This window comes from Schistocerca gregaria, chromosome 3 (genome assembly GCF_023897955.1).
Source record: "Schistocerca gregaria isolate iqSchGreg1 chromosome 3, iqSchGreg1.2, whole genome shotgun sequence".
Taxonomy (NCBI): Eukaryota; Metazoa; Arthropoda; class Insecta; order Orthoptera; family Acrididae; genus Schistocerca; species Schistocerca gregaria.
Window position 1 is genome coordinate 475003060 of NC_064922.1, and position 19510 is coordinate 475022569.

The following is a 19510-nucleotide window of genomic DNA, read 5'->3' on the forward strand; positions in this document are numbered from 1 at the left end:
GTCATCCACAAATAATGAATAGCATTCTTATTGTAGAATAAATAACAAAAAGGGTAATGCTGGAAATGGGAGACATTATTCCCTGGAGTGAACTGTTTGGAGTATGTGTCACCAACTTGGTATAATAAATACTGTTAAGAGAAAACCACTTAATAAGTATTGGAAAATGCTCACAAACTCCCAGTCCATGTGGCTGTCAACAATTGTATGTTTCTCAATAGTATTACAAGCTTTCTCTAGTTTCACAACCATACCAGTACCATAATGTTTCCATAGGCAAGACTCTAGTAATGCGCCTTTTAATTGGATAAGACTGTCAAGTGTGAACCAGTATTTCAGAAACTCAAACTATAAATAACTGATTAATCGTTTAGTCAATGTTATGTGTTAGTTAATAATATGCTTAAAAGACTTTCCTATAAAGATAGTGAGTGCAACGTAGTTGGGGATAATCAGTCCTCCTCTGGTTTTAGAAGTGAATCATTGTTTCGTGCCATCAGTATGAATAGCAATCTTCAGCCCAGATTTTGTTAAATGGGCACAAAATGATTTCTTTCACTTCCATGCTCAGTTTCCGTGGCGAGCTGGTACTATGTCTTGTCCATTCCAAAAGCTGTCTTGTGCACTGTTGATAGTGGAGACTATAGTCTCCACACCGAGCAGGGGCAGTTGTACAGCTCTGAGCTGTTACGTACAAATTACATTTTGTTTCATGCAGTCTAAAGAATACTTATCACATACCTGCACCGTATTCCATATGATATGACATCAGACCTACTTTCATAGAAGTGTGTAGCCTCTTTCAGAGAAAATGCTTCAGTGTGGCACTTTTCACAGAAAGTTCAGCTATCTTCACAAGATCCCTCCCAAAACTCAATGAGATTTAATGAAAAAAATCAAAGAAATTTAGTGAAAAAACTCAAATGATTTCAGTGACATTAAAACCAGTGTTCAGAGACTTTCTTACAAGATACGCACTACAAAGTAAAACAAAAAGCCAAAATGTTACATTCCATACTGAATATACCCTCCACAAGTAACACCAGGGAATAATTCTAACATTCTATTGCTATACCACTATAAAGAATAATGATGTTAAAATTGAAAAACTACTGAAATCAATCAACTAAAGTTGTTATGAGCACAGAATTGCCCCCGGTCATTGAAGGAGAATAAGACAACACACATCTATGCTCAGAGCAACAGAACTGATCAGAAATTACAACCTTCTCCCCTGCATTTAGTGACATAATAAATTTCCTTGAACAAAATAGCTTTGGGCATAGCAGCCAGTACAGATACTGAAAGTGCCTAGTAAACAGTTTTCAATATGGTACTCTTCATCCACGATATCCAAAAAGAAACAGACTCAGCATTTCTCAATAGAGAACATTTCAGATTCAGAACTCTCTCTCTCTCTCTCTCTCTCTCTCTCTCTCTCTCTCTCTCTCTCTCTCTCTCTCTCTCTGACACCTTCTCCTTCGTCTTTGTTTCTCCTTGACCTTGTAACAGGTGAATCCTTCTTACCCTGGGACGTGAGAGATCTGCTACTCCTTTCTAACCTCCCCCAACCCAACCTCCCCCACCACCAAAGGTAGGAAGTAATAGTTCCAAAACTAAATAGTAGTTTTTTCACTCTTAAATGTGGCTATTGGCAGTTTGGTGCTCAAATTTTGTCTGCTATTGGTAAGTAATGACCTGCCATTTTTTTCTCTCTATAACTTTACAGTTTTCTCAAGTTAATTTTCCTTTTTGATAAAATTCTATTTCAGTGTTGATGTGTTACTGAATCAAAAGCTTTTCAAAAGTCTGCAAACACTAAATCACTCTAGCTTCCTGTATACATAGCAATGAAGACAATGTATGTGAAGAGGCGGGCTGAGTTTTGCATGTTCACTGTTTTTTAGAAGCCATGCTGATGATTAATTTGTTCCATGTTTGTCATAATGTTACAGCTAAGAATATGTTCTAGTATTAAATAACATAAAGAAACAAGTGACCCATGACAGTAATCTATGGATCAGTTCTACTTCCTCTTTGGTATGTGGGTATGACGTAGACTCTTTTCAAGGATAATACATCTTTGCTCAAGAGATCTGCAGTAAATTATGGTTAACTGCCTCATAAATTCTGTAGGACTTGACAGGGACTTCATCAGGCCTAGGGGCCTTAATTGAGGTTTAGCGATTTAACCTGCTTTTCAACACTGCTAGTATTGATTATTATGTCACCCATCATGATAGTAGTATATTATTAAAGAAGGAAACATTAATTATTTGAAGACAGAATTCTACATTCCAGTTTTCATTTTGCTATTTGTCATTCCACTTCCTGGCTTATTTGCAGGTGTATGCACTCTACTTGTATGAGACATAAAATTATCTTGAGAACGCTGTAAAATATATTTTACAACAATGGTTATTGAAGTCATCTTGCTTTGCCCTTCTGATATCTAAATGCGTTTCAATTAACATTTATCTGTGCAATTATGCTCTGTTTTATAGCTGTTCTGCAGTATACACAGTTTTTACAGGAGCTTCCACAGTCTGAAAAGCACAAGGGATCTCTAATATCTTCAACTACCCTGCTAAGTACATATTTTCGTACAGTTTGGTTGACTGTTCATTTGAACATGTGGCATGGTTCCTCTAAATGTGCACTGTCTGAATCAAATGACTGTAGTTTTGTCTAAGGAAAGAGATAACCTTCTCCGTATCCACTTAACTGAACATCTGAAGTACCCATAACTATCAATACAGCAAGCATTGTTGCTACTTCCCCTGATGCAGCACCAGAGAGAGCCATGCCAGCATCATCATCATCATCATACAGGGTCAGAACTCTATATGATTGTATGAGTTGCCATTAGGTACACAAAACAATCATCTCTAGTTCGCACAGTTGGTGATTTGGACTGTACATGTTACTTTTTTAAAGTGTTAAGGGTTGTAGCTGCGCCCTACCTTTGACATCTCCACGGCATTACCTTTCAACAAGATAACATGAGACCACCTGTTTTATCTACTTCCCTGACCTACCTCTACACTGAGGGTGTTTGACTGTTTCCCTGTCAAACACATTCTTCTGATCTCTCAGCCCTGCAAAACATTTTTAGTGACTAATCTGGCTTCTCTTTTGGAATCATCATAAACAAATCTCAGATGGTCAACAGGAAGTGAATAGGGGATCCACATATCACCTGCAATACTTTACGGAGAAGTTCATTTATTTTCTACTGATAAGTAACATTTCAGTGGTGACATTTCCATTTCAGTTGTTCCAAAGGTTTTTTGTTTCCTAATTTATATGTAGTATGTATGAACCTACAACTTATCTTAGAAGAAAGATTAAGGAAGGAAAACCTACATTTCTAGTATTTGTAGACTTAGAGAAAGCTTTTGACAATGTTGTTTGGAATACTTTTTCAAATTCTGAAGGTGGCAGGGGTAAAATACAGAGAGCCAAAGGCTATTTACAATTTGTACAGAAAGCAGATGGCAGTTATAAGAGTCGAGGGACATGAAAGGGAAGCAGTGGTTGGGAAGGGAGTGAGACAGGGTTGTAGCCTATCCCCGATGTTATTCAATCTGTATATTGAGCAAGCAGTGAAGGAAACAAAAGAAAAGTTCAGAGTAGGTATTAAAATCCATCAAGAAGAAATAAAAACTTTGAGGTTCGCCGATGACATTGTAATTCTGTCAGACAACAAAGGACTCGGAAGAGCAGTTGAACAGAGTGGACAGTGTCTTGAAAGGAGGATATAAGCTGAACATCAGCAAAAACAAAATGGGGATAATGGAATGTAGTCAAATTAAGTAGGGTGATCCTAGGGAATTAGATTAGGAAATGAGACACTTAAAATAGTAAAGGAGTTTTGCTATTTGGGGAGCAAAATAACTGATGATGGTCAAAGTAAAAGGATATCAAATGTAGACTGACAATGGCAAGGAAAGCATTTCTGAAGAAGAGAAATTTGTTAACATCAAGTATAGATTTAAATGTCAGGAAGTCGTTTCTGAAAGTATTTGTATGGAGTGTAGCTATGTATGGAAGTGAAACATGGACAATAAATAGCTTAGACAAGAAGAGAATAGAAGCTTTCGAAATGTGGTGCTACAGAAGAATGCTGAAGATTAGATGGGTAGATCACATAACTAATGAGGAGGTATTGAATAGAATTGGGGAGGATTTTGTGGCACAACTTGACTAGAAGAAGGGATCGGTTGGTAGGACATGTTCTGAGGCATCAAGGGATCACCAATTTAGTACTGGAGGGCAGTGTGGAGGGTAAAAAATCGTAGAGGGAGACCAAGAGATGAATACACTAAGCAGATTCAGAAGGATGTAGGCTCCAGTAGATACTGGGAGATGAAGAAGCTAGCACAGGATAGAGTAGCATGGAGAGCTGCATCAAACCAGTCTCAGGACTGAAGACCACCACAACAACAACAAAAACAACAATATGATCAAAAGGGTTGCTGCCTAACCTATGTAATGCCAGAGTGCTGTATATATTCTGAATCTCTGTAAAATTTTATGATTAGGAAAAATTTTAATTGAAACTTGCCTTCTATGAAATCCATACTGAGCCTTATATAAAAACCCAAATTATCAAAGATTTTAGTTGTTCAATTCCTCATTGTAGAAAGAACCTAGTATGTGTCATAACTATTTTACTAAGTCTTTATTCTTGGTTAAATTCCTATTAGTCTTTATAGCAGAGGTAATACTGCAGTTGATTTCAATTAAGAAATGTTACCTATAAATATAGTTCATAAACGGCTTAAGAGTTAAATGATATGGTAAACTATTTAATTATAAATAAAAGTTTTAACAAGGAAAAGCAGCCCCCATTCCATATATGCTACGACAGTTACTGTTACGGTGTGTTTGGTTTCTCCTTTAGCACGTTCTGAACAGTTTCTTACTAACCTAGCATTAATTCTCCACGGCTATCACGATTTTCATCACCAATATTGGGAATTTGTTAAACTGCTCTTTTCACACCACTCGTCTTTGATTGGTGAGAGTAATCAGAGAATTTTCTCCTTTACGAAATTTTTCGTTCCTGCCCAGCATATTTTATCTTTTGGAATACCGTAAAATATTTGATATAAGAATATTAACAATATTGCAGTTAAAGAAAGGTATTCTCCGACTTTCATAAATTTGTGACATAACCAGATACTTGTTCAGAAAGTAACATTTATTAGAAATACAAAACCGGTAGTTACATTACATTAGAAACTTTCGAATACTTCACGATAATTCATAATTCGTTGCACTGAATATAAACGTGCTTTATGATAAAAGGTATAAATTCTATGTGCAACGATTAATGCTTCATTTAAACATTTCTGTCCGTACAGTTCCACTTCCTCTTTATTTATGACAGATCACATGATTTTCGCGATTGTCTGGTTAAGTTTACACTTTGGGCACAACTTTTACACACAGACAACATATTATAGTGTTCGCCTAGTACACAACGTAAACTGTGAAATATTTTCCATATGGATTTATTATTCTCAAGACTGCAGCTACAAGATGTCTAGCCCCATTTTGATTATTGTTGTTAAACTTCTGCAGCGGTATTGACTATGCTGGCAATGTGGAAGCATGCAACCAACCGCGAAAACAATCTCGGACTGGCCAGAGACAAACGACTGTCACGTCCACAAATTATTTTATTAAAACAATGTGCTGGTTTTTAATAAATATTTCAGCTTTTCTCAGAACTACGAATAATTACAACAGACAAGCAAATGACGAGACAAAAATATGTGCCTCGTAGTTGCAAAATTCAGTGGTTGTATGTCAGCTTACATGTGACCTGGCTCCTTCTTCTGTATAACAGTCATTTCTGAAAAACCAATGAACAAACGCATTTAGAAGTAGTTCTGTGTGTTATCTTAAGTGTGGGATCGAGAAGGTCATGTCAGTCGTGACGTCAACCGACGTCATGAAATTATCTTGTAAACGGCGTCCGGTCGTGCTCCTCCTTTCGGATCTTCACCTTGAGCTGTTTGAGAATAAATGAAACTGCAAAATGAAAATTCTCTTATCTCCTGCCCCATCTCCCTTACTACCGCCAAATATGTTTCGCCATAAAAACGCGTAGCATCAATAAACACTACAAGTACCGGCGCTGAGTACGCACTGTAGCGACTGAAGTCTATATTTTACAGGAGAGTGTTAACTTCAACGACGTATGCCGTGGAGAAACATAGTACTCCAGTCTTAAGTGTGCACCTGTAAGGCGAAGAGGTAATAAGACAAACATGGAACGCAAGCACAATAGATTTTGAAGAAACTGACAGGGGAGCGTGCAAGTACAGATGTAGCACAAAACAGTCTGTAACATTACACATGGACAACTAAAAGAGTAGTGGAATATGTCTGTTTTAAATGTTTTAACAGATCCTACTAATGTTTACAGATTCTGTTTAGTAGAGCCTGAACAGTAGAACTACTGGTAGCATTAATCACAAATTGAAAGAAAGGAACAGATTATCACTAAGGCTACATCATTCACATAGTGTCGTACAAAAAGGTCCCACAGTTTCACCAATAACAAATAGCTAGTTACCAGATTGTCAGCTTTCCACCTTCCAGCATTAATCTATCATTTGGTCTCTCAATGCTATTCAAATGCCACTGTTCTGAAATAATTTATATTAATCAACTGTCTTCACAATGTACAGTATACTTTTTAAATGTTTCCTTTCCCTGGGAAAGAACAGAAATCATTCTCTGCATCTATTACATCTGTGTACCAACCAAGTGATAGGATATTTCACAATGTTTTAAATCAAGATGTTCTCCACACTTCAGGATATAAACCTTCCCCTCACATGTCATTACATTGTCAATATTTATCTCATTTAGTGACACAAGCGGCATGCAGTTGTATGCTTATAAATTTATACTGTTTTACTTTGGTATTTTCATTATTGTGTTCTGTAAGTTCCTTTGTAAATAATACTTTCAAGTGTGTTAATTTTCACAATTTTGTTATTGGTGTACACATTAATTCTGTGTGTAGTAATTTCAGTATTTGCTATAACACAGTTATATTCCACCACAATGGCACCAAGGCAACAGATTCCAGATTTGTCATCCTTCAGCAGTAAAGAAGTGGCAGCATTTCTCAGTTCATTTGATACAGTTCTGACTGACTGTGACGGTGAGTAAAATTTGTCTACTGGAAATGCAAACAATCCTTTACCCACCTAACAACAGCTACAATTATAGAAGATAACAGTAGTAATAAGACTGGTATGATGCGAATGAAAGCACTTTACAGGAACTGTGTCAGTCAAACAATAATTACACTTTTTCACTAGTGCCATAAACTAGGTGCTTTACAAATTTTGTTTATTGCATTTTCGTTTTGTTGTATTCTTTTGTATTTCTTAGGCTACATTCTTTTCTGTCACCTCTTTCATATTTTATCTTCAAACTGACCTAATATTGAATTGGCCTAGCTGCTTTGTTGCAATGAAATTTTCCAAACTTCAGTCTTACACAAATCGATACACACATATACACTTCGGCGAAACATTTTGTTGAGCGTGTGAGGATGTAACTTAGGAAATTATTTGGTAGTATGAAATGTTTAAATATGGCTATGAATTAGAAGTAGTCCCGCACTTGGCTGCATCATATTTGATGTGTATTCTATCTGAGTCCACCAGGTAAGAGGTTTATTGTACAGCTAATGACTGAAAGGTACCTCTGTAGCTGAGTGGTCAGCATAGGTAACTGCCTTATAGAGGACCCGGGTTTGATTCCTGGTACTGCCAAGGATTTTTCCTTGGTGGGAAGACTGGCACAGGGTAACTCAGTCTTGTAATGCCAACAGAGGAGCTACGTGACTGAACAGTAGCAGCTCAAATGTCTGGAAAGTCTGCAAAATGGCTGGGAGAATGGTGTGCTAACCACAAGTCCCTCCATACTGCATTCACATGATGCCACTAGGCAGAGGATGACACAGTTGCCCATAGATATCCATTGGGCCATCGCAGCCTGGTGCAGAGCCAGTTTTTCAATGACTGAAAGTGCTGTGTATGATCGGAGCACTACCACCTGATTTCAGTAATTTCTTAAATATAAACAAAGCTTTTCACATTTGATTTTTCCAGTTCATTTTCTGTAAGACAGAACTGCAGTACATCTATGAATGTAATTGAAGAAACTATTACCAGGGTAAAACAATATGGTTTTGACAGAATCAGATATATCAGGGAACTAGTTTTTAAATTGTTTAATACAAGTATTGAGCTTGGAATGTTAGCTCCCTTAATCATGCATGTAGATTATAAAATTTGAAAAGAAAAATAGATAGTTTGAAGTTAGATATAGTGGGAATTAGTGAAGTTCAGTGGCAGAAGTATCAGGACTTTCTGACGAGGTAAATACAGTAATATTATGAAAAGGGTAGTTGCTGCTCATCATGTAGCAGAGATGCTGAGTTGAAGATAGGCACAACAAAAAGATTTCAGAAAATGGGCTTTTGGCCAACGAGGCCTTCACTGGAAACACACACACACACACACACACACACACACACACACACACACACATAGTCTCTGGCTGCTGAGTGTGACCACACCAGCCAGTGACTGTGGTCATGAGTGAGTGTATGTGTGTATGTTGTCTATTTTGCATATCTGCAACTCAGTGCCAATGGGTAGCAACTATCCTTTTCATAATATTGTTACATTCCATCCTGGATTTTCCATTGTTTGATCAGATGAATACAGTGCTATAAATACTAATCACGTAGGGATAATGCAGGAGTAGGTTTAACACTGGATAAGAGAGTATGAACGGAGGTAATCCACGACCTACAGCATAGTGAGTGCACTTTTTGTAGCCAAGATAGACCCGAAGCCAACACCCAGCACAGTAGCACAACTTTATACAGTACTGCCTAACTTAGATGATGATGAAAAAATTGAAGAAATGTATGATGACATAAAACAAATTATTCATATAGTTAAGGGAGACGAAAATTTTATTGTGATGGTGGACTGGAATTTGATGTTATGAAAAGGAAGAGAAGGAAAAATTGTAGGTGAATGTGGATTGGGGCAAAGGAATGAAAGAGGAAGCTACTTGGTAGAATTTTGCACAGAGCATAAGTTAATCATCACTCACACTTGGTTCAAGAATCATCAAACAAGGTTGTATATGTGGAAGAGATCTGGAGGCACTGGAAAGTTTCATCAATGATATCATGATAAGGCATAGATTTTGAAACCAGATTTTAAATTTTAAGACATTTCCAGGGGCAGATGTGAACTTTGCAACAATTTATTGGTTATGAACTGTAGATTAAAAGTAAAAAAAAAAATGGAAACAGGCAGGAAATTAAGGAGATGGAACCTGAATAAGTTTAACCAGAAGTTGTTGAGAGTTTCATTGGGAGCATTAGGCAACAATTGACTAAAACAGGGGAAAGGAATACAGTAGAAGATGAATGGGCAGCTTTGAGATATGGAATAGTGGAAGCAGCAGAAGATCTAATAGGTAAAAAGACAAGGACTAATAGAAATGCTTGGATAGCTCAGGAGATACTGAATTTAATTGATGAAAGGAGAAAATATAAAAATGTTCAAATGAAGCAGGTAAAATGGAATCCAAATGTTTAAAAAACTGAAACTCACAGGAAATGCAACAATTCTGAGCAGGAATGGCTAGAGGACAAATGTAAGGATTTAGAAGCATATTTTACTAGGGGAAAGATAGATACCACCTACAGGAAAATCAAAGAGGCCTTTGGAGAAAAGAGAAGCAGCTGTATGAATATCAAGCAAAGAAGGGATAGGTGGAAGGAGTATATTGAAAGTCTATTCAAGGCCATATTATAGAAATGGAAGAGGATGTAGATGAAGATGAGGTGGAAGATATGATACTGTGAGAAAAATTTGACAGTGCTGAAAGGACTAATCCAAGCAAGATGATAGAGGTAGAAACATTCCATCAGAACTACTGAGAGCCCTAGAGAGCCAGCCATGACAAAACTCTTCCACCCAGTTTGCAATATGGATGAGACAAGCAAAATACCCTCATATTTCCTGAAGAATGTAATATTTACAATTCCAAAGTAAGCAGGTACTGGCAGGTGTGAATATTACTGAACTATCAGTTTGATAAGCCATGGTTGCAAAATACTAGCATGAATTCTTTACAGAGGAATGGCAGGTATTCCAGCCAACATTGTCAAAACCTTTCTCAGAGTCTAAAAAGGCTATAAATGTAGGTTTACATTGCCTTAACTTATCCTCTAAGACAAGTTGTTGGGTCAGTATTGCCTCACATGTTCCTACATTTCTCCAAGGTCAGTTTCTAAAATGGAACAGGCAAACTGGAATACAGCCACCTAAAAATGAGAGTGGCATGAAGTACAAAGTAGAAAATTAGGAATGGCTAAAGGAGAAATGCGAAGCTGTAGAAGCATGCACATCTATGCGTAAGATAGAAGCTGTTTATAGAAAAATTAAAGAAACATCTGGAAGAAAGATATATTAACATCAAGAACTCAAATGACAAGTGAGTACAGAGCAAAGAAGGGAAGGCTGAAGGATGGGAGACATATGTAGAAGACTTATATAAACAAAAGAGACTTGGTGACAATATTGTGGAAGAGGAAGAATGAGTGGATGAAGATAGGAGTCATGATAAGATACTGTGAGAATAATGTGACAAAGCACTGAAAGACTTGACCCAAAATAAGGCATCTAGGGTAAAGGCATTCCCTTGGAATTATTTAGATCTTTGGGTGAATAGCTACTACTACTACTACTACTACTACTACTACTACTTGTAGTTTTGAAAGCATGTTTAATTTTTTACGAAGGGAGGGTGCTGGCCTCCCGTCCAACCTGCAGTGCTACCCTCACAGCATACAAAAACTGTTACTCCCCTTATGCAGGATACATAACAAAGACAAAATATCCCCAGACTTCAAGAAGGGTGTAATAATTCCATAGCAAAGAAGGCAGATGCTGATAAGTGTGAGTTATTACTGAACCATCAGTTTAATAACTCATGATTGTAAAATACTGATACAGATCTTCTACAGAAGGATGGAATAACTAGTATAATCCAGCCTGGGACCTGTCATTCTTGCGGTAAAGTGCATACATAGCAACCAAGAAGTCGTGAGATCGAATCCCAGTTGAACCATGGAAATTTGCAATCTGCCTTTAATCTAGTCTTCACCTCTCAGATATGTGAGGAGTCACCAGGAATGACACATGGTTCAACTTCCACATTAAACTGTAGGTCCCCCTTCCCCAGTTTGCTAACCTGTTTAGATCGGGGACACACAAGTCACCATAGTGGCATCCAATTGAAAAACTGCTCCCAGCCATTAAGCCACCTGGGAGAAGACAATTTTGAGTCCTAGAGAAATGAAGTAACATATGAAGGAATACTTGTCCTATAACTTATCTTAGGAGATATATTGCAGAAAGGCAAACTCACAATTATGGCAGTCTCCGATTTAATAAATACATTTGCCAATGTTGACTGGTTAATTTATCCATGAAACTTGAAGACATACAGCAACCAACAACTTTTTAAATGATTTTATTTATACCAAGACACTTTTCAGGTTTTCACACATCTTCAGCTTTTTCTTCTTCTTGTTTCAAGTGGGCCTACTTTGGACGATGATTGTTCAACTGTTGGGCTTTGATCTCTGCCAAGTACAGTCACATCCTTTGCTGATGTTATTCCTTCCTTTCTTCTGTCCAGAGAGTACCTTTCCTTCGGGGCTTTTTCTGAAATCCTCAGGCTTTCTTCAAGGCACATCTCACAGACTGTTTGTTCTGGAGATCAGTTATTCCCAGTTCTTTAATGACCTTTTCAGTTTCAATAAGCCAAGTGGTGCAAACCTTCTTATTTTACCAGAAGGTGAACAGACAGTTAGTCAATTTACTTGGAGGCAATCTTGCAACATGGCTATAGAAAGCTACTCTTCTTTTTCTTGCACAGTCAGAGAGCCTCTGAATATGCTTGTAGAGCTCTGAGCTATGTCCTCCCCTGAATTATCCATCTTCTTCTACCAGGCCTAGGATCTTCCTGAGGATTCATTATTAGTACATTTATGTCAACTGAATTTTTAATAATGTAGCAGTAATAATGCTGACTAGAATACATTCTTTGAAATTCTGGAATAATCACATATAAATGAATGAAGGATATGAGGCAAGGCTGCATTCCATCCCCATGTTATTCAATATGTACATTAAGCATGCAGTAAAAGAAGTATAGAAGGAATGTGGAAAAGGACTTAAAATTCAGGGGGAAGATATAATAGTTCTAAGGTTTGCTTATAACATTGTAATTCCATGGAAAATGGCAAAGGACTTTGAAGATCAGCTGAGCAGAATGGATAGTCTTGAAGACAGTCTATAGGATGAACATCAGAAATGTTAATGCAATGTGGTCAAATTAAGATCAGATGATTCTGAAGAAATTATATTAAGAAACCGGACATTAAAAGTAGTAGATGAAATCTGCAGCTTTAGCACCAAAATAATCAGAAAAGACAGAATTAAAGAGGATATAAAATGTTAAATTGTAGACTGGCAATAGGTAGAAAAGATTTCTTGTAACAGATAAATTTATTAAAATAGAACATAAATTTAATTGTTAGGAAGTCTTATCTGAAAGCAAGCATTTGAACTGTAACCTTATATGGAAGCAAAACATGAATAATAAATCATACAGACAGGAGGAGAGAGGAAGTTATGTTACCAAAGAATAGTGAAGAGCAAATGAGTGCATCAACTAACTTACGAATAGGTACTGAATTGGATTGGGAAGAAACGATCCTTAAAACTCAACTCGACTAAAAGGTGGAAGAAGTGGTTGATAGGGCATGTCCTGAGGCATCAAGAAATAATTAATTTGGTAATCAAAGGAACTCTGAGGGATAAAACTTGTAGGGGAGATCAACATTTCAGTACATTAAAAAACTCAAATGGAGGCAGCATGCAGTAGTTACAAAGATACAAAAAAAAGTCAATAATTGTCTAGCATGAAGAGCTGCAATAGACCACTTTTCAGACTGATGAATTTTTCTTCTTCTTGTTATTCATATTCTTCCAAGAGTCTCTATGCTCCAATGCTGATCTCACATGTTGTCTCCAAATGTTTCACAGCTTGGTGGATATGATAACAATACCAATTTACATGCTCTTCCAAACCAATAAATAAAATGTTTAGTGTCTTTTTGTTGTGTCTGTCTGTGGCTCAATATCTTCATTATATGGTGAGTAGCAGTCTATCCTTCTCATAAGATTGTCACAAATAATTTATACAAGTGAGCTTTCAGCCAAAAGGCCTGCTTCTGAATTAGACAACACACACACAAAAGAGACCATTGTCTCTTGCTGCCAAGTACAATGGTCGTGTGTGTGTGTGTGTGTGTGTGTGTGTGTGTGTGTGTGTGTGTTTTAGTTATGCTTGCATGAATGTATTTTTGAATTTTGTCTACTTCAGAAGAGACCCTTTTGTTTAGCATCTTTTTGTTGTACCTGTCTGTGGCTCAATGTCTCCACTATATGGCGAGTAGCAATCTTTCCTTTTCATAAGATCTGTCATAATTCCATCCTGGATTCCCATTGTTTAAATTATTTATGATTTACATGATAAATAGTACTATATAGTATGATAAAATAATGGCCCTTTATCTCCTTGGTTGTACCCAGGGAAGGCAAATACTTATTTTACAATTAAAGAAGATTCATACAAAGGAATCTTTGATGTACACATTTGATAAATTTAAATGAATTCAGTGACTGCTCTCTTGCTCAGTGATAACTCCAGTTGAGTTAAGAATTTAAGGCAATGACAACCAAGCTTATGTCAGAGAGAAGTAAGCAGCTGATTATTTGAAAATAAATTATTTCAGGAAGCTAGTAAAATCACATTAAATTTCATGAAGTATAAGCATGCTTAGAGCATGGATGAATATATAAGCTCTGTACATTATTTGATGGATGTGAATTCATAATAATGATTACCACAGAGAATTAACAGTATAAAAATAATGGCAAGTAGAATAGCTGAAATTACCCACAAAAACCATGAGATAGCTAAGAGACAAATATATGTAACAAAATACTGAATTTTAAGCTGTGTGAAAACAGTTTGTTTCTTCTGGGACTGGAGACAAAATACACAGAAATGAAGGGTTGAAAATCTTAAGCAACTAAGCAGATAATTTTTAACTTCTGATTAAGAAAAACCTACACATGACAAGAGAAGAATGATTATTTCTTTACTCACATTCTCAGTATCATATACTATAAGGATGCCTATGCATATGTTTTAATTTTTTTTCATAATTTTTCATATGGAATAAAGTATCTCAGTGGTTATCAGTGGGTATCACAGAATTTGTATTCAGGAGAGACTATGTTCAAGTGCCAATCTGATTACCTTCATTTAGGTGATCATGCTTTTGTGGAGATGCATTACAGTATGTATGGGTTCACCAACCATCTGCTTCAGCAGATCAAAACAGCAGATGACATAAATCAGCCATGAGCAAAACGGACTAAGCAGGGGAATCTCTCTGCCTTGCACTACCTTGCTGTAGCACATGGGTTTTCCAGACAGAAGCATGTGACCATTACTTCCCACACCAACACCAAATGTCTGACATGCTCATCCAAGTGAGTTACTGTTATGTAGTGAGTGTCTTTCGTGCTATGTGGATGTGAAGATGGGACTTGTCACCAGGTGCAGTAATAGTATTCTGGACATGTATGGTTGCAAAGTAGATGATGCCAGTGAATCTGCATCATACGCTTAGGCTGAATGGTGTTTGTAGACATCTACAAAAGAGCTTGCTGAGCCCTAGTGGCAGAATGATAGAATATTGTGCACATGAGCCAATTTTAGATTTATGTTTTTCACGCTGTCCCCTGCCATGTCACAGGATCAGTGGACTACCTTAGCATCATACAATTTTAAGTAATGATTTTATCATAGTGCATAGTGTGCCACATGTCTGTTGATTGAGGCATCTACCATGTGCATACCTGTAAGTTTTCTTCTATTTGCTAAGTATGGAACAGCTGTGTATAATTTTTGATATTTATGGTTCTTTGCCTGCCACTCACTGAAACCTACAGTTCTGTGTGGCTACTGTGTGCAAAATGTGTCTGTTTTTATTGCTATGCAATTTTATTATGTTAATGTCCTGTGTTAATTTTTATGTAATTGTGTCCTGTTCCCATAAAGGAACTGGAAAACCAAGAGTACTTTCTGTGCTCTGTTTGCTTTATTTTTCACTAACTCCCAAACGTACTGGTGTACTATAGGGCCATATGTGCAAGGAATTTCTCACAGTTTGCCTAAATTTCTACAAGTTAATTCAAGGACAATTTCCTCAACCAGATTATGTGCAGTTCCCTATCCCCTTCTTGCCCATTTTGAGCAAACTCACTGTGTTTAGTGACCTTACTTTGACAAGGACACTGAACTTTAACTTGCCTGAAAAATTAATTCCTTTCCTGTCCTTTTGTGAGATGAGCAAACACACTGCACCAAAAACTCTGGGCTCAATTTTATCTATGAGGGCTATCCACAAAGTACATTACATTTGGGAATTAAAAATAAATAAAGTATTGGAAATTTTTTATTATATACAGATGAAAGCCACACTTAAATACTACTTTTCTACATAGTTGACATTTAAATTAAGGCACTTATCATAGCGATGGACGAGCTTGGAAATTCCTTTGTCGTAAAATTCGGCCGCCTGCGCCTTCGACCACGTGGTTACCTCTTCTTGAAGCTGTGGGTCGTCATCAAAATGCTGCATAGCCAACCACTTCTTCATTGCTGGGAATAAGTGTAAGTTGCTCGGTGCCAGGTTGGGACTGTACAGCAGATGAGAAAACAACTCCCACTTAAAAGATTCAAGAACTTCACGAGTGGCATTTGCCGTGTGGGCCCGGGCGTTGTCGTGAATCAGAAAGATCTTTGAGTCAACTTTCCCCTGCACTTGTTTTGTATTGCTCTTCTGAGGTTATGCAGAGTTTGGCAATACCTTTGAGAGTTTATTGTAGTTCCTCTTTCCAGGAAATCCCACAAAAATCACACCTTTTCTGTGCCAAAAGAGGTAACCACGTGGTTGACGGCACAGGCGCTCGAATTTTACAATGAAGGAATTTCCAAGCTTGTCCATCGCTATGATAAGTGCCTTAATTTAAATGGCAACTATGTAGAAAAGTAGTATTTAAGTGTGGCTTTCATCTGTATATAATAAAAAAATTCCAATACTTTATTTATTTTTAATTCCAAAACGTAGTGTACTTTGTGGATAGCCCTCATATATTACAGCATACTTTTGTCTGAAAATGAGCTTTTGGCCCTGTGAAACCAGTCATGTGATCTAAAAGTTAAGCTGAAACCACTGTGCTGCATTCTATGTGGGCATGACAACCAACAGGTTGTCTGTCTGCATAAATGACCACCGACAGTTTGTGACCAAGAACAGCTGGACCATCCTTTTGCTCAGCATGCCACCCAACATCATGTTCTTCATTTCAGTGACTGCTTCACAGCCTGTTCCATCTGGATCCTTTCCTGTAACATCAGCTTTTCTGAACTGCGCAGGTGGGAACTCTCCCTTCTTCTTCTTCTTCTTCTTCTTCTTGCATTACGGCCTCTATAGGACCACGGGTAGCCCGTCTGTGGACTGCATTTTCCTCTTCTTCTCCCAAAACCTCTTAATTCTTTCTCTTCTTCTCTCCCGCTCTTCTTCCAAAATCTTCAGTTTCTGTTTCTCCTGGCGGCTCCACTGGTGACATTCTAATCTTTTCCTATATTCTTCTCTGTCATTGATCTCTGGCATATTTGTCAGTGTATATTTGTTCCACCAATTTTCCTTTCCTTTGACCTTGATCCCCAATTCCAACCAGTCCTTCTGAAGTTCAACAATCCACTTGGTTCCTGTCTTTCCCCTTGTCCTCCCTGTAGTTTCCCACACTCTCTTCATCATTCTGGCCACACTCATCCTAACTACATGCCCAGCAAACCTTGCCCTTTTGAGTCTGATTTCCCCAGATATTCTTCTCATGTTTTGGTACAGTTCTTCCCTAGGTCTTTGCATCCACTTCTCTCCAGCTCTTTTGGGACACAGCATTTTTCTCAGTATTTTTCTCTCTTCTTTCTCTTGTTGTTCTGCGCCATTTCTTCCTAGTGTCATTGTCTCAACAGCTTATAATACTGCATTCCTCACTATTGCCTTGTAGTGGCTTATCTTTGCCTCTGTGGATATACTATTTTTATTGTATATCTCTCACGCCAAGCAAAAGGCTGACCTCGTCTTCTTTATCCTCTGTGTTATTCCCTCCTTTGCTCCTGTTCCTTCCTGTTATAAATTCTCCCCAGTATTTAAATTTGTCCACTATTTTCACAGTGCCTTCTGGTGTTTCCCAGTCTGCAGTGGTGTTTAATGTCTTTGTCCTGTTATAGGCTATCCTCAGTCCCACTTTTCTGGCTACCTTACTTGAGTTGTCGAGCTGTGTCTTTGCGTCTTTGCATCTTCTGGCATCTCACTTACTATTGCTATGTCATCTGCAAAGGCCAGGCAGTCCACTTGAGCCCTGTTGTCCTTTTTGTCCCTCCACATGGGCCTTGGTATTCCCATTTCCTCATTTATTGCTCTCCACTGCCTGTCACTTCGTCCAGTGCTATATTGAACAACAATGATGACAATCCATCTCCCTGTTTAACACCAGTCTTGATCTCAAATTCTTCTGACAGTGCTCCTCTGAATCTCACCCTTGCTTTTGTGTCTGTCAGAATTTCTCTTATGAGTTCTTGTGTACTTCCGTCAAATCCTCTGTTCTTCAGGATGCTAACAAGAGTCTGTCTGTCAATGGAGTCCTATGCCTTTGTGAAGTCTATGAACTCTCCCTGCAAAATATCCTAAATTCTCGTAACCCTCCTGGCCTCAACCTTCATTAGTCATTGTCCTTACCCATCTAGCCCCTTCCCTATTCCCATTCCAGCACTACACCACCCTCTATTCCACCAATACACCCAGTCTGTTTACTTCTCTCCTTGAAAATCTTTAGCAACTGATCAGATCACTTTGAACTTCTGATTAAGAGTCCTCCATATAACCACCCCAACTGCACCCAGGTACCCTACCCTCTCTCCACCTCACCCCTGAACACTGCCACAAGCAGCACTTTACCATCACCTGCCCCTACCCTGGTATCCCTCCCTGTCCCGACCCCAGCGTCCTCCTTACCCCCCCCCCCCTCCCCCACCGCCCCCACCCAGTTGCCTCTCCTATCATGCACTGCTGCATGTAGTCCGGCTTCAGCTAGCAGAGTCTGTGGTCATGTGTGTGTGAGTTGCATTTGCATGAGAGAGTGTGTGTGTGTATGTTGCCATTTTCAACAAATGCCTTGTTGACACAAAGCTCACTTTCCAGTAGTCTTTTTATTGTGCCCGTCTGTGACTGAGCATCTTTGCTATATGGTGAGTAGTTCTGTTAAATTACTGGGAGTTTATTTAAATGAAAAGTTATCCTGGGGCCAACATGTAAACTATATTAGTAGTAAGCTATCTAGAGTAATTTATTTATTAAGACAACTCAGAAATTGTGTACCTGAAACATACATCAGATCATCTTATTTTGCATTTTTCCAAAGTATATTATCCTATGGCATTATCTTATGGGGTAACTGTTGTCAAATACAGGACATCCTATTATTGCAGAAGAAAGCCATTAGGATAATTACAAATTCTTCACATAAGGCTCACTGCAAACCCTTATTTACTAAACAAAATTTATGACTGTAATAAACCTCTATATATACAATGTCTTAATCTTTATGAAGAAGAACCTACAAGATGTGAAACATAAAGAAAATGTATATTGTTACAACACAAGAAGCATCAAACACATATACACGCCTTACCACAGACTATCAAAATTAATAAATAGCTATGAAGTCACAGGGCATAAACTATTTAATAAGCTGCCACATGCCATGCAGGATCTTCCTGAACATACATTCAAAGAAAGACTGCATGAATGGTTTATTGCCCACCCGTTCTATGATATCAATGAATTCTTCAACTGTAAAATGCAGTAATCCAACAGATGACCCACAGTACATTTATTTAAAACAAAGATTCCAAGACTTACCAAGCGGGAAAGCGCCGGCAGACAGGCACAATGAACAAAACACACAAACACACACACACACACACACACACACAATTACTAGCTTTCGCAACCGATGGTTGCTTCTTCAGGAAGGAGAGGGAAAGACGAAAGGATGTGGGTTTTAAGGGAGAGGGTAAGGAGTCATTCCAATTCCGGGAGCGGAAAGACTTCCCTTAGGGGGAAAAAAAGGACAGGTGTACACTCGCACTCGCTCGCGCGCACACACACACACACACACACACACACACACACACACACACACACACACACACACATCCATCCGCACATACA

General features: G+C 38.0%; 2 protein-coding genes across 4 annotated transcripts in view; one reads left to right on the top strand and one right to left on the bottom strand.

The window, feature by feature from the left end:
* The window catches only part of LOC126355000 (mitochondrial ornithine transporter 1), a 76940-nt gene extending 71033 nt beyond the window's left edge, over nt 1-5907 (bottom strand). The window contains exon 1 of one of the 2 annotated variants that reach the window (XM_050005124.1): nt 5827-5907. The gene's annotated coding sequence lies outside the window, so the exon portion shown is untranslated. Of the gene's footprint in view, nt 1-4932; nt 5622-5826 lie in introns of those variants that run through there. The other variant, XM_050005125.1, reaches the window with a different exon arrangement.
* A 270-nt stretch (nt 5908-6177) lies between these two features.
* Nucleotides 6178-19510, top strand: part of LOC126355001 (glycerol-3-phosphate phosphatase-like) — a 70270-nt gene continuing 56937 nt past the window's right edge. Inside the window, exons 1-2 of one of the 2 annotated variants that reach the window (XM_050005126.1) lie at nt 6178-6267; nt 7072-7186. In XM_050005126.1, the coding sequence (XP_049861083.1) occupies nt 7087-7186 (100 nt within the window). In that variant the 5' untranslated portion in view covers nt 6178-6267; nt 7072-7086. Of the gene's footprint in view, nt 6268-7071; nt 7187-19510 lie in introns of those variants that run through there. The other variant, XM_050005127.1, reaches the window with a different exon arrangement.